The 14605-nt window shown below is 40.0% G+C and overlaps 1 protein-coding gene across 2 annotated transcripts in view; it reads left to right on the forward strand.

Annotated features, from left to right (window-relative positions):
• cdk19 (cyclin-dependent kinase 19) overlaps positions 1–14605 on the forward strand; it is a 58830-nt gene that overhangs the window by 17448 nt on the left and 26777 nt on the right. The window contains exons 1-3 of one of the 2 annotated variants that reach the window (XM_046060151.1): positions 2513–2531; positions 4420–4530; positions 4928–5068. In XM_046060151.1, coding sequence (XP_045916107.1) covers positions 4973–5068 — 96 coding nt within the window. In that variant the 5' untranslated portion in view covers positions 2513–2531; positions 4420–4530; positions 4928–4972. Of the gene's footprint in view, positions 1–2512; positions 2532–4419; positions 4531–4927; positions 5069–14605 lie in introns of those variants that run through there. The other variant, XM_046060150.1, reaches the window with a different exon arrangement.

The raw sequence follows: 14605 nt of genomic DNA on the forward strand, positions 1-14605 counted from the left end.
TAATGAGGAGATGTTTCTTTTTTTGATTTTAATGTGCAAATAAAATGCACCTCAGAAAGGAGGAGGTTTCTCATGTTGCCTATTTTTTATATTAATGTCTACAGATAAATGTCAAAAGCTGTAAAATGTAGACACAAAAGGCAAACATGAACAATCCTATCTAGAATGATTCTGAGGTCATATTAACAGGGTTTTAGGGGGTGATGCCCAAAACATGCTGTGCAATAAATGTAAAATCACTGTGGAGCAACAGAACCAACCAAATTACTTTCTCCAGATCAAAAGGTTGTAGTTCCTCCCCAGTAGACTGATCTTTGGGTGTTGTTTATTTATTATCTGCTCTAGTTTTTCCATCTATTTGTTCAGAGATATGGTTAAAAAAAAAAAAAAAAATGTTTTAGTTATCTCTCACCATTAGCCGCAGTCTCAACAGCATGTCCGACAGCAAGGTTGCATAGATTTATGGGCGCATGCACAGAACTGCTGAGTAGCACATCTCGATAGGTAGCATAAAACTACAGAGCACCTACAGTGCCTTCATTAGGTCACAGTTTCATTGTGTCCTATACTTTGGTTGACCAAATTACTTCCAAAGTTAATGACATTCCCATCAGCTTCAGCTGTGTGTGAGCCATATATTTGTATGCAGACAGGGCTATTGTCCAGATCACCTTAGTAAGGTCCAAGTCAAATTACAAGACCTTATCCAGATATGTTGAAGTTAAAATAAGATCTGTGAGCAGAGCAGAAGAAAAAAAGAACTGTTAAACTCAAATATGCATTATATGATGAATTAATTAAGTAAATCCAGCACAGTCCTGTTTTTGAGTGTGTAAGAGAGCAGCTATACCATGTAACGCAGGATTTGTCAGTGCGTTCTCTGAAATCAGAGCCATTCCCTGTCCGCTGCTGACCTGGTTTCAAGAGCATAAGGTATTTACAAAGCTTTAGTTGGTCTTTGAGTGGGACTTTGAGTGTACAAGTATCATTAAGCTGCAGGTTCACATTGATATTTTATTGTGTTCTCACTCTTTCAGTCTCCATCCGCGTCACTGATAAGTAAGCAAGTAACTCTTTTGGACTCGAGTCTGCCACCGTATGTTTGTGCAAAATGTGTAGCCAAAAAGCAAAGTTCATACAGAAGAACAACAACATGGGAGTCACAACAGACAAAAAACCAAAGGTTGACAATCCAATAATTGTAATAAAACACTGCCATGTTGCAAATTTAAAATAGCGTCTGTACTGTTTTGCTCTGCATATTATTGTAGGTGAAGTACAGTAAGAGTCATACCAGCCTGTACATATGAATAATTAATTTAATGGGTGGGATTCACTGTAGATTGTTTCAATTCTGTCTCCCTCTCTCCCTAAACACCCTGCAGACATGGGGGCCTGTCTGAAGGGCATGATTGATTGTGGATAGTCTGTGATGGGTCAGCAAATGGCACAGTGCGAATAGGAGTGAACCCAGTGAACCAGTTACAAAGACAGTGAAAGAGGTGCTGCTTGAATCACGAAGCACTGTGTGCAGCGTTTGCCAGGATGGAGGTCCTCCATTATACAGCTGTCTCACTACTGACTTCCATTAGGCCTTCAGCTGCTGTTACAGCCAGGGGCTCACCGATAAATTAAAGGACAACATTACCATACTGTTTCTTAAAAGCTAGTACAATAGATTAAACTCATTTTAAATTGGGACACTTAAATGCTGAATTTCTAGGACTGGAATAGTTTGCTGTTCCCATTGCAATAGCATTGTACTATGTTTCACCGGAGAAAGCTCCTTAATGGTGTTCATTGATCTTATATAATGAACATTAACTATAATAATACTGCTTTACAATGCAAGCTTAACACTCTGCACTGTATGCATTGTAGGGTGTGTGTGTGAGTGAAATGTAAAATCAGTAATTTAATTTTGATTAAATTTAGAGCAGCAAGATTTGTAGAAAAAGTCATATTGTGATTATTGCGATTGCGATTTGATTATAATGGAACAAATGTTACTATGAGTCTACTTGCTTAATTATCAAGGAATGCGTGAAATACTGACATTTTGAAATGTTTCTCTACTTGAACAAAGTTAAACAATATGTATAACAATAACTAGTAAAAACGAACAAGGGGAGTGTGTTGCTCTACGGAGGAGGCAGCCAGAAGCGGCAAATATTGGCACAATGAACATCTGTCTCATGCAGAGTCTCTATCCACAACCTGCAGGAGGAACTGTACATTCATTAGCTTTTCATATATTAGTATACTATTTTACCACTAGCTGAATATTATGTCCAGTTCCAGCTGTTTCATTTCTGTGGGTTGTTTTTATTTATTTAATCCTTGTGCAGGAAAAGGCTCTACATTGGTCTCTAATGTATTAATGCTAAGAACTAACTTGTCAGTAATCATATTGTTCAACATTTAATAATCTGCTGTAGCACGTCAAACTTTTTTTAATGTCCCGCCCCTTCCAGGCTGCGATTGGTTGGCTGATGTAAAGTGACTGACAGGCACGTCGGCTCTGTGAGAAGGTGAACATGTTGAACAACAAAAGGCAGCGATACAGCCAACGTTATATGTCCAGCGAGCCAAACCCAATCCTTCCCTATCTTGTCCCCGTGTTCTTCTGTCTGACCGCTTCAGCTGCTGACGACGTCTCTCCGTCTCTGTCACAGAGCGACCGGAGAACCAGCCTTTCTCTCGGTGCTCCGGTGGAGAGTCCGACTGTGTTTTAAACCATTAGGGGCGGGGAGGGGAGGGGAGGGGGGTTACGGTAGGTTGCTGTCTTAAAAGTTACTGGCACACTGCTCATAAAACATTTTCTCATTGCACGTAGGCTTATCTGTTTTAGGGACGCATGCGAGAGCCCGGTGTGGGTCGGAGATAATGAGCAGAGAAGAGAGCGTCACACACACTTTTACTGTTTTATTAAATCGCACATAATTGCATATAACGACATTGGGATTGGGATTAGATTAATTGTGCAACCCTAATTTAATTTTAATTTCTTAATATCTAAGCATAGCATTTCATAGTGTAGCATAAAGTGTCACTTTTCCATACTTGCTTTTCTTGGAGAAATGATCAGGAGGCCAGGATATGGACAACTACACTCACCGGCCACTTTACTTTGCTAGTACCGGGTTGGACCCCCCTTTGATGGTTGTGCTGAAAATCCCAGCAGATCAGCAGTTTCTGAAATACTCAGACCAGCCCGTCTGGCACCAACAACCATGCCCCGTTCAAAGTCACTTAAATCTGCCTTTCTTCCCCATTCTGATGCTCGGCTTGAACTTCAGCAAGTTGTCTTGACCACGTCTACATGCCTAAATGCATTGAGTTGCTGCCGTGTGATTAGCTCATTAGTTATTTGTGTTAACAAGCAATTGAACAGGTGCACCTAATAAAGTGGTCGATGAGTGTATTTGATTTAATAACCAGGTAAGATCATTATTTAACCAATCAAATCCAAGCCTTGCATAGCTTAGTTAGATTCAACCTCTACAGTTTGAAAATGTATTTACAAATATAGCATCCTATAGCTATATATATCAACTTTTAATCAAGCGTTGGATCAACACAATTACATCTCTATTACTTTTAAATTAAATTTGCCATCTTTGTTACTTCAGTTTCATCAGTTTTATTTATCCATTCAGGATGTATTAGTTTTTTACAGTGATGTGTGATTAACAAAATCAGACAAAGAGCTAATCAGCTCATGTTATTAAGAGGATTACACACAGCCTGGATACCAATCATCTACCATTTAGACTTAGAGTAAATATTTTTTCTGAGAAACACAGATGATTGTCTTTGACATGATGTGTCCTCTAAAATGTCTTCTCCAAAACTAAGGGCATTCGCTGACCAACAATACAGCATTTTAAAAAATGTTTTCCTTCAGTACCTGCAGTAAAAATAAACGCTAAAAAGTATTTAGCTGTTTCTCATGTCTCATTTTAGAAATTAATTATTCTCTGTCTTATGTGTTATGTGTATCCATGCTGTAAATGAATCTAGTCATAATACTCTTAGGGGTTTTGCATAAAATCCTCCTAACGATATGTATTCATTACCCATGTCATTATTCTTTGTCATTTTTGGCTACATCACAGGATCACTGTACTTGATTAATCTGCATCAGTGTCTGTGTTTGAGAACAGAGGACACGGTGTACACTGGGAATTTGCACTTTGTTCCTTCTTAACTATTTTCCAAATGAAGCAACAGTTGAAAGCTTTCTTTCATGAGAACACTGTTTATTTTGTGCTCCTGACAGACTGGGTTACTAATACAATACATGAGCACAGATTTCAAGAAAACATGTTTGCTGTGCTTACACTGAAAACTGTTATAAAATGCCTTTTAAAATGACCCTCTTCCAAATTATTGACGCCTTTCTGTCGGGTCTTTCAGCTGTTACGAGAACTGAAACACCCAAATGTGATCGCCCTGCAGAAAGTGTTCCTGTCCCACAGTGACAGAAAGGTGTGGCTCCTCTTTGACTACGCTGAACATGACCTTTGGGTAAGTCTTTCTGCTGCATACATGTGTGTACATGATGTAACCTGATATTTCAAAAGTACACATTTTGTACAGAAAAGTTTTCCAGATGTTTAGATTAACTATTTTTTATCATGGAATATAACTTGAATTAGTGGTGAATTTAAAAAATACATAATTAAATTACACACATTCATCTGCCTGCTGGTAAATCCCATGCTGCTACACTGTAAACTCCTTTTCAGTACCACCAGCTGCCGATAAGGTTACACAATAAAATTACAATATACATAAGTCACAGCATTGTAGTTTGCCTTATTTACCAGTCACCTTGTCAATGTTGTAGCTACACTGTCAGAACTGACAAGACATGCTTCACTCCACGAGCACAACTGAAGAGAAACCTTTCTCTGCCTCGTAGCACATCATCAAGTTCCACCGCGCCTCTAAGGCCAACAAGAAGCCCATGCAGCTGCCCAGAGGGATGGTGAAGTCTCTCCTGTATCAGATTCTGGATGGGATCCATTACCTCCATGCCAACTGGGTGCTCCACAGGGATCTGGTGAGCAGCTATATTAGCTTGACTGCTCCAGTTTCCCTTTAGAGACACACACCAGCTCCAGCACACACTCACTGTTGGAGCCGTTTCCAGAAGCGACACCGCTAACGTGTCCAGGCAATTGACAAGCAGAGATAGATGAAGAAGAGAATGGAGCTTTGTGGGTAAAAAAATAATACATTCTGTGGTATAACAAATTAAGTTTCATAGGGTCGAATTGTACATTTAATTTAAATTAAAACTCAGTCAGTCTGTGTCTTGCAAATTAAAGACCTCCCTTCAGAGACCAATTTGTGACAGACTCTACAGCCATGTTTTTCTACAGTGTGTGGTTTAGCCCATGCTCATATTGCCCTAATATACACTGACTGCTGGCTTTAGCACGAGTTAGCTCACAAGTTAGATAGAAGTTTGTGAGCAAATCAGGCGTTTACATATGGCATTGCAAAGAAATAAATAATTAGCCCTCATTCTCTAAACATAGACTTTATCAGATTAAAAATGATAACATTGGAGAAATATTTCCCTATCAAAACCTGAAGTTCATTGTGTTCATTGTTGAATTCTGCTGATATCTCACACTGTGACATTAGCTGCAGTGCACCTCGCATCTCTCTGCTACACTTATCAGACTGAGCCATTCCAACTAGCAGAGCTATGTTATTGCAGTGCAGGTGTTGTTATGTCTCAGCGTGGTGTGTGTTGTTATGACGGATTGTCTAAGGGGTTTGATTGTAATGCTTGAGGAGCAGAACGTCCTGCACTCTGAATGTTGTCTGACTCTTGTCCACCCTTTAACCTGGCTCCAACACTCTGGTGGTTCCTGTGAGATTCCCTCCACCTCGATTTTCCCACAGTGCTTTAGTTAGAGGGAGGTTTCATTCTCTGTAGCTGAGAGTCAAGCTGGAGCCAGAACACAGGGCTTCTCATTGTGTGTCTTGAAATCTCTGTTAAGATGGCAGAATGACAGGAATTAAATCAGAATTCTTGTGTGTTCACCAGAAAATTGTGCCCAGTTTGCAACTAAATGCAGTGTTGCATTAACTTTGATCACCACAGTCTTGGTCGGCTAAGCTAGTAGAAATGCTAGCAAAGGTTAGCTCACTGACAATCAACCCTTTTCCTCTAGGTTTTTTAATTCAGCTGTGGGCCACCGCTGCAAAATGTACATAGTGGACCCCTGATATCAGTAATAAGATCTTATTCGTTCATTCCTCTGCTAATATTCAGTTTCTTTTGGCAAATGCTGTTTAATTACATAAATGCAATGCTATTTTGAAACTAACTAGTAACTTCAAGCTACTATTCAGTAAAGTAACACTGTTTCAAGCAACAACGTATCTGTGAAGATTCTCAGTCATTTAACCCTCCTTGGAAGCTATGCTACAAGCTGCTCAAATACAGTGGAGCAACTTCACATCAAAAAAACACATACTTTTAAAGCCTCCGACATACTTGCTTTTTAACAATGCGAAGGCGTAGACAGCCATAGGCGTAGACAGCCATAGGCGACGCAAACAACATTGTTCACATACTTGCCTGCGTACTTTGCCTACTTACTACATTACAAAACAAATTAGTGTGGTTGCCAGCTTGTTGAGTGTAGAATCTTTGGTGCAACAACAGATTGCAGCATGAAGCGCATTCCTGAGCTTTATATTTTTTTTACTTTAGGAGAAAGCATGTTGCGTTTGGTTGACAGTTGGTAAGAATGAACTGTCACACTTGCTGTGAATGTCTTTACTTAGTATACATTCACTATGTTTGAGTGGATTTATTTCTATCATCACAGGCCAACTGAACCAGTGCTTTTTGCTTTCGGCTTGCCCACACCGAATTGATTAATTCACTTGGTTCCCAGTAAAGCTGCTGTTGCATAATAATGACATCTTTGTTGGGCGAACCATTTAATGGACTTATTTTTATTACAGTACTTACAAACTGTGATTTTGAGCACCATCGCACTCCAATGCTGACTCAAGTGACATCACTTGAGGCCATTTATCAGACTTACCAAGGCTTTATACAACTTTTTCCCACATATGTGTATGCAGTAGTACTCCCCAACACCTGTAAACAGACTTTGATGAGTCAATGAAGTGATCTTATTCAATTTCAATTCAATTTTATTTACATAGCACCAAATCACAACAACAGTTACCTCAGAGCACTTTTCATAAAAGAGCAGAGACCGTACTCTGTGATGTTATTTACAGAAACCAAACAGTTCCCACCAAGAGCAAGCACTAGGCGACAAAGGCAAGGAAAAACTTCCTTTTAAGAGGCAGAAACCTCGAGCAGAACCATGGCTCAGGGTGGGCGGCCATCTGCCTTGACCGGTTGGGGTGAAGGAGGGGGGGGAGAGGGAGAGAGGGCAAGAGAGAGACAGAGAGAAAGGGAGGGAGTGAGAGAGAGGGGAGCGAGGCAGCCTACACAATATACACACAGAGGTACAGACAGTAAAGGTAATGTTGGTATAGCCTGAAAGAAAAATAGTACAGATATTTACAGTAGTGTTAATGATAATAATCGTAATGTTAATCCATCCATCCGTCCATCCATTGTCAACCGCTTATCCTGCGTACAGGGTCGCGGGGGGGCTGGAGCCTATCCCAGCTGACATTGGGCGAAAGGCGGGGTACACCCTGGACAGGTCTCCAGTCCATCGCAGTCGTAATGTTAATGACTACAATAACAGTAATAACAATAGGACTAGTAACAATAGTTGTAGCAGAGGGTGTCGAGCAGGAACACGGGGGCAGCAGGTGACTCGCAACCACAGATCCAGACTCCACAGCTCCAGAGCCAGAAGACTCAGGGAGGGTTCAGGACTCACCTGAGCCAGCCCTAACTATAAGCTTTATCAAAGAGGAAAGTCTTAAGCCTACTCTTAAATGTGGAGACAGGAGAGGAGCTTGATAACTGAACGCTCTGGCTCCCATTCTACTCTAGACTCTAGGAACCACAAGTAACCCTGCATTCTGGGAGCGCAGTGCTCTGGTGGGGTAGTAAGGTACTATGAGCTCTTTAAGATAAGATGGTGCCTGACCATTAAGAGTTTTGTATGTGAGAAGAAGGATTTTAAATTCTATTCTGGGTTTTACTGGAGCCAATGCAGAGAAGCTAAGATAGGAGAAATATGATCTCTTTTCCTGGTTCCTGTCAGAACACGTGCTGCAGCATTCTGGATCAGCTGAAGAGTCTTAATGGACTTTTTTCGAGCAGCCTGATAATAAAGAATTGCAGTAATCCAGCCTAGAAGTAACAAATGCATGGACTAGTTTTTCTGCATAATTTTTAGATAGGATGTTCCTGATTTTTGCAATATTACATAGGTGAAAAAAGGCGGTCCTTGAAATTTGCTTAATGTGAGACTTAAATGAAATGTCCTGATCAAAGATAACTCCAAGATTCCTCACAGTGGTGCTGGAGGCCAGGGCGATCCCATCAAGGGAAACTATATCTTTAGATAATGCGTCACGGAGGTGCTTGGGCCCCAGAACAATAACTGAATGGCACATTTGAAGTTTAGATAACTGATGAGTTTCATCTTGCTTGACCAATAGATATAATAACGTATCATCTGCATAATAATGAAAGTTTATGGAGTGTTTCCTGATTATAATGCCTAAAGGAAGCATATATAAAGTGAACAGGATTGGTCCCAGCACAGATCCTCGTGGAATGACTAAGTTTGGCGTGCATGGAGGACTCATTGTTAACAAACTGAAATCAGTCTGATAAATAGGACTTAAACCAGCTTAGAGTGGTTCCTTCAATGCCAATTAAATGTTCCAGTGTCTTTAATAGGATATGATGGTCAATGCAGCACTAAGATCTAGTAAAACCAGTACGGAAACATGTCCTATGTCTGATGCAATTAGGAGGTCATTAGTAATTTTCACAAGTGCTGTCTCTGTGCTATGATGTCCTAAATCCTGACAGAAAATCCTCAAATAAACTATTGCTCTGTAGAAAGTCACACAGCTGTTTGGCGACTGCTTTCTGAAGGATCTTAGAGAGAAATGGAAGGTTATATATAGGTCTATAGTTGGCTAAAACATCTGGATCAAGGTTGGGCTTTTTCAGAAGAGGTTTAATTACAGCTACTTTAAAGTACTGTGGTACATAGCCTGTTGATAAAGATAGACTGATCATATCTAGTAAAGAAGTGCTGACTAAGGGTAAAACTTCTTTAAGCAGCCTAGTCGGGATGGGGTCTAAGAGGCAGGTTGATGGTTTAGATGAAGAAATTATTGAAGTTAGTTGGTAAAGATTGAGGGAAGCAGTCTAAACATACAGTATCTGGTTTTACAGCTGTTTCTAAGGTTCATGAGTTTAGAGGTAAGTTGGTGCCAGCAGGTCTTGGTGGATTATGTTTCTAATAGTTAGACTTTTATCATTAACCTCTTAACATTCCAACGGCTCGCCCGCGGGACGTCAGGTCCTGGCAGCAGCTTTCAGTATGTGCACACAACTGCTATGTTAACTTCATACTCATATGATCTACCGTTTGACAGATAAAATCCTCGTGATTCGACCAATGCAAACTATTTCAAGATGCAATCACCACAGCGGGTACAATCAGCACTTCTGTCAGACCAATCAGTACAATAAAATTCTGAAAATAACGATATCCAGCTTTAAGTAGAAAGTTCATGATCTACCAGCAAAAAAACACATCTGCATCGAACTATCGGCTGATACAGCAGCAGCAGTCACCTGCCGCCAAGGGGCGGTGCTGTTTTAGAAAAAATACGCTAAGACATACACTGAAACTAGGACTAGGTAAGGCTTTATCCTGTGGTCCTACAGTGTTTTCCAGCTAATAAGTCCCAGCTATAGTTGTCTGCATGCATTTGTTAGCAAGCATTTTCAAGCGGAAATGAAAAATATATTAGTTTTAGTGTGTTTAAACTTATATTATTCAATTCCAGTAGCACTTACAGTCATTCTTCTTTTGGGTTAGACACTCTAGTGTTATCTTTCAGAGAAGCCCAAAACCATGCATATATTTCAAATGGTTCAAGAACTATATTCAATTTACTTTGGATATGCCTTGAATAGGCGTTTTGCATGAATTTTACAGGAATGTTAAGAGGTTAAAGAAGCTTATGTCACTTTGTGACTCATTCATTCTCTCGCTTGCGTTTGGTTGCGAGTTGACAAGTTACTGTAAGTCTCCGGTGCAATCATATCCCTTTCAGGAGCTTTGTAATCCAACCTTTGCTGTCCACTTTCAGTCCCATGAATGTCAAACATTTGTGGTTTAATCCAAGTCATGTGTGACATCCTACATGAAGACACATGAGAGTTTAGGGGTCACATGAGGCATGGGCCAAAAGGATGACAGTTGGTTAAGTTAGCCAACTGCTAAATGCTGTTGAGTGCTGTTATATCGAATATTGTTTACTTGCTTCTGACTATTATGCCTCTGTATATTCTATTAAACATCATCTGTAATTAAAAAGAAGACACACATGGTTGATAAAAAACAAAACAGAAGTGGAAAAGTGTTCTTCTATCTGCCTCATATCTCATAACGCCCACAGTTCATCTGTATTTGTGGCTCCCTCGCTCTTATCTCTACCGGCATCTGTCACTCCCTAGTGAGGAACGTTTGTGCCTTTGTTTGGAGGAAAAAGTTTAATTAACCAAACACATAAGATATGTGGCAAAAGTTTAATTTGATTATCACCATGACTGTGAAGAGCAATCACACAGTCCAGGTGTCCATGTACAGGGTTCCTTCTTCTTTAAATCCGGTCGTCCACTCTTAGGTAATCCCCGGCAATCCTTGATGGTCATGTGGTGGCTGGACATCACATTATGTAAACCTGCAGGGATCAGGGATCGTGCTCAGGCTTCCAAACTGTGTCCGTCTTGTTTATCAATCAGTAACCTTTGAGATTGTTTGATTCCATTGCAGTGGCTGTGTATCGCATTGAGAAGGGCTGTTGAGCTGTAATTACAGTGTTGATTAAAAATGTGTTGTCAGGGATCAGTTTCAAATGTTGAGTCAAGCAAGTCATTCTGAGAATCTGACAGAAAGTAAGTCCAGTAAATGCCTTGTCCTGTTGCACAAGTAAATCTCAGACTGCTTTCATTGGCTTATTCAGGACACCAAACTAATGTTTTACAATGGTTGCGCTGATGCAAGTCATTTTTTCACTCATTGACTTTAGCACAGAATTTAGTCACATCCAAGAAAATCTGCCAGAACACAGAGGAATTTGTTACCTTTAGGCTCAACCAGCTTTATCTGTGTAATACTGGGTCCACCATGGTTGACCCATGTTACATGCATGGGCCATGATCAGAAAATGTGTTGCGCAATTTTCCAGTCCAAGTTAACTTAACTAAAATTAATAATTAGCATGTTTTGTCCAACTGCCTAAAATCCAATGATATCTAGTTTACTAGAGAACCAGAAAATAGCATGACAATATTTAATATAAAATGGTATTTTGATACACATTTATTAATGAATTGTTTTAATTCGTTAACCGATCTACTAATGTTAGTATTGTTATATACAGCTGGGGAGTAATGTGATATAAATGTGAATTGATGTGCTTTCATTTGATTTCATTTATTTATATTCCCATAATGTGTGAAAACATTAGAATGATTGCATTTCTTTGTCTTCGTCTCCGGACAGCATGAAACATGGCCAGTGCTAGCTGACATGAAAGAACAATTACAACTTGCCCTGTTGAAACACATTTCTGCAGACCTCTCTCCATTTTTCTTTTCACATTTCAAAAGTTTGCTTAAAATTCACTTGACAATTAAATGGAAACATGGCTATTGTTCCTTTTGGTTTTCTGTCATCTGTGAAAATGGTATTAAATTGTATTTAGGTGTTAAATAAAAAGGTTTTAGTCTTAGATTTAATTTGGTGAACTCTGCAGAAACCCTCTAAAAGTCTTCCACCAGCAAAGCGGCAGGAGGTTTTATTGTGAAGCACCTACAGGGATAGATGTGCTGTGATTCAATAGAAACTGGACAACAAGATATGGACATATTAGGCACTATTTTTTAGATATTGCAGGGACGAATAGTACAAGACCACAGTGAGCTGTTGGAAGAAGAGCTGCAGACAGCAGTCTCTACTGCGGTCAGTACAAACCAGCCCACCTCCAGTACATCATCAAGGCCTGCACCGTGCACGTTTAAAACATGTGCAACATTTTGTCCAAATTCTGCACATGTTTTAATGATGAAGCAGTAACACAGTGGGGGAGGGGTGGTGACCACTCTCCTTAACAACATAAATTCTCCCACAGGAGCTTTCTGGTTGTTTTGCTCCCTGAAGGTCACAACACTCTTATCTGTGCACCAACTCTTCCGGCCCTTTATAACTATTTTCATTGCAGCCGGATGGAATTCTCCATTGTCGCTGTATTGCCGTTAGTGCCATTATTTTGCTTTCTCATTGCAAAGGCTTCCTGCCATTGTGGCCAAAGGGCTTCCTAAATTCTCCCTTCTACAACTGGTTTTTGGTCCTTGTTGTTGGTCAGATTATCCTCTTTGTGCAGGTGCCTGGCTCTCTTTTTTAGTTCTTTCTGTCGGTGTGAGTAATAACAAATCAAAATGCTCAGGCTGAGCATGCTGCTTAATGGAAAATGCCCCCAAGGCCTGTGATTGCTTTCAAAGGTTTATAGGAAAGCTTCAAGTCTTGCCATAAGTTATGTTGTTTATACGTATCAGAGGTGGAATAACAAGCCGTGTAATCTGCTGTTGTCTGATTAGCTGTGAGGAAAGGTGCTCCTACCAGCACATCTTTCACAGCCCCAGCACTTCTGCTGTTACATAACTGTGTGTTTGTGCTGGTGTGCAGCAAGCTCTGCGTCCCTGCTCTGTAGGTATCAGGCATGTGCTTTGCATTGCACCACTGCATAGCTACCATCCCCCACTTGTCCTGCCACTCCTCCACTCAATTCTCCCTGGTGCACCAACCCCTGCGCCCCTGCAAGGGTTATGTAACAGTCTCCAGCTAGGGCCAAGCCCACCGCCCTGCATGGCTAGCTGAGTCAAGATGCTGACTTAGCAGCTCTACAGGCCAAAGCAAAAAGCTTCTGAATGGACTGTACGAATAATCTCTTTCTGGGGAATGGGGTTTGGGAGGGGGGGGGTCACTGAAAGTGATCTGTCGCTGCAGCAAATCCAGACTAAACCTTATGTACTACACTGTATATGTACAGTACTGCAGCAACAAAGGATGCTGATGCTGCTGTTATCATGACTGACCCATGAGGATGGGAGGGGCGGATACTGTAAATTATTACTAGTGTAAGCCTTACACCTTTAAAAAAGGGAACTTAGCTGCAGCATTGCTGTTTGATGATGCATCAATACATTTTTAATAACTGCTAGTTAACACAGGAATGACATTACATAGTAATGAACAATGACGATTATCCTCTTCAGGCCTTGTTTTATTATTATTTATTTAATTTGTATGGATGCATAATTTAATTCCAAATAAAATTACTGTCTAACCTACTCTTGACAGTAACAACTATAGGTAAGAAAAATAAGTGAGGTCATTAAGGGTTTCATGTCTATCACTTATTAAATACAATGTTGATGGTTATAGAATATTTAGCTGAAAAAGAAAACTGAGGTCTGAATGCTTTCACACCTTCTGTTCAGTTCACTTGGAAAACTGACACATTTTTGCCTTTGAACATGTGATGTCCTACTTACCTAAAGTTAATACATTTAAAAAGATACTGCATACAGTTTGTTTTGTGTGCATGAACTGTGGGCATTAAAAAGATAGTCATAACCAAGGGAAACAAAAAAGTAAAAAATAGAGCTGAAGAAAAAGACGGAGAGTGGAGTGAGGTAATAATCTGAGACAAAAGTTAATTTCCAATATTACACACACACTGTCGTATAGTATGCATGCAGTGTATATTATACATCACAATCGGATTTAGCAGTGAGGAAATACTCGTGAGTTTAGCCCACAATCACTATATTATCATGCACCGTAGAGACTTTGCCGTGGATTGGGCGTATTCAGAAGAAAACCCCAGAGTGATTTAGATTGTTGTGACATTAATGTCATGTTTATTCTTGTAAATTTTAATCTAGGAACCCCCACCCTGGTTTCGTTATTTTGGACACGTAAAATAGTCAATCTAAATATGTGAAAACACTTATGAGAATTAAATATAACTTTCAGATTGGCTATATCTAAGAAACTGTCCCGTTAATTAATTAAGATTTCCTCCCTAAAATCACTGAGGCTGCAGGGCTCGCTGTATGAACGTAATGCTGTTGAGTTAAAAAATAACATAATTTCAGCTGCAACTGCAGTGGAACAAGTCAGGATGAAATCTAAGTAAAGTACAGATGTGGTGTGTAGCCCACCTACACAGGGTAACCTCGAGTTAACCATGAACAAAACCTGCTCGGAACAGTTTAGAGATGCAGCGTAATGGCAACAGACCTTGTATAACACTTATCCACCTTTCGTAGCACAGGTTAATCAGCAAGTTACACCCGACGTCACAAAGTTCTGAATTT

The sequence above is a fragment of the Micropterus dolomieu genome, linkage group LG10 (genome assembly GCF_021292245.1).
Source record: "Micropterus dolomieu isolate WLL.071019.BEF.003 ecotype Adirondacks linkage group LG10, ASM2129224v1, whole genome shotgun sequence".
Lineage (NCBI taxonomy): Eukaryota > Metazoa > Chordata > Actinopteri > Centrarchiformes > Centrarchidae > Micropterus > Micropterus dolomieu.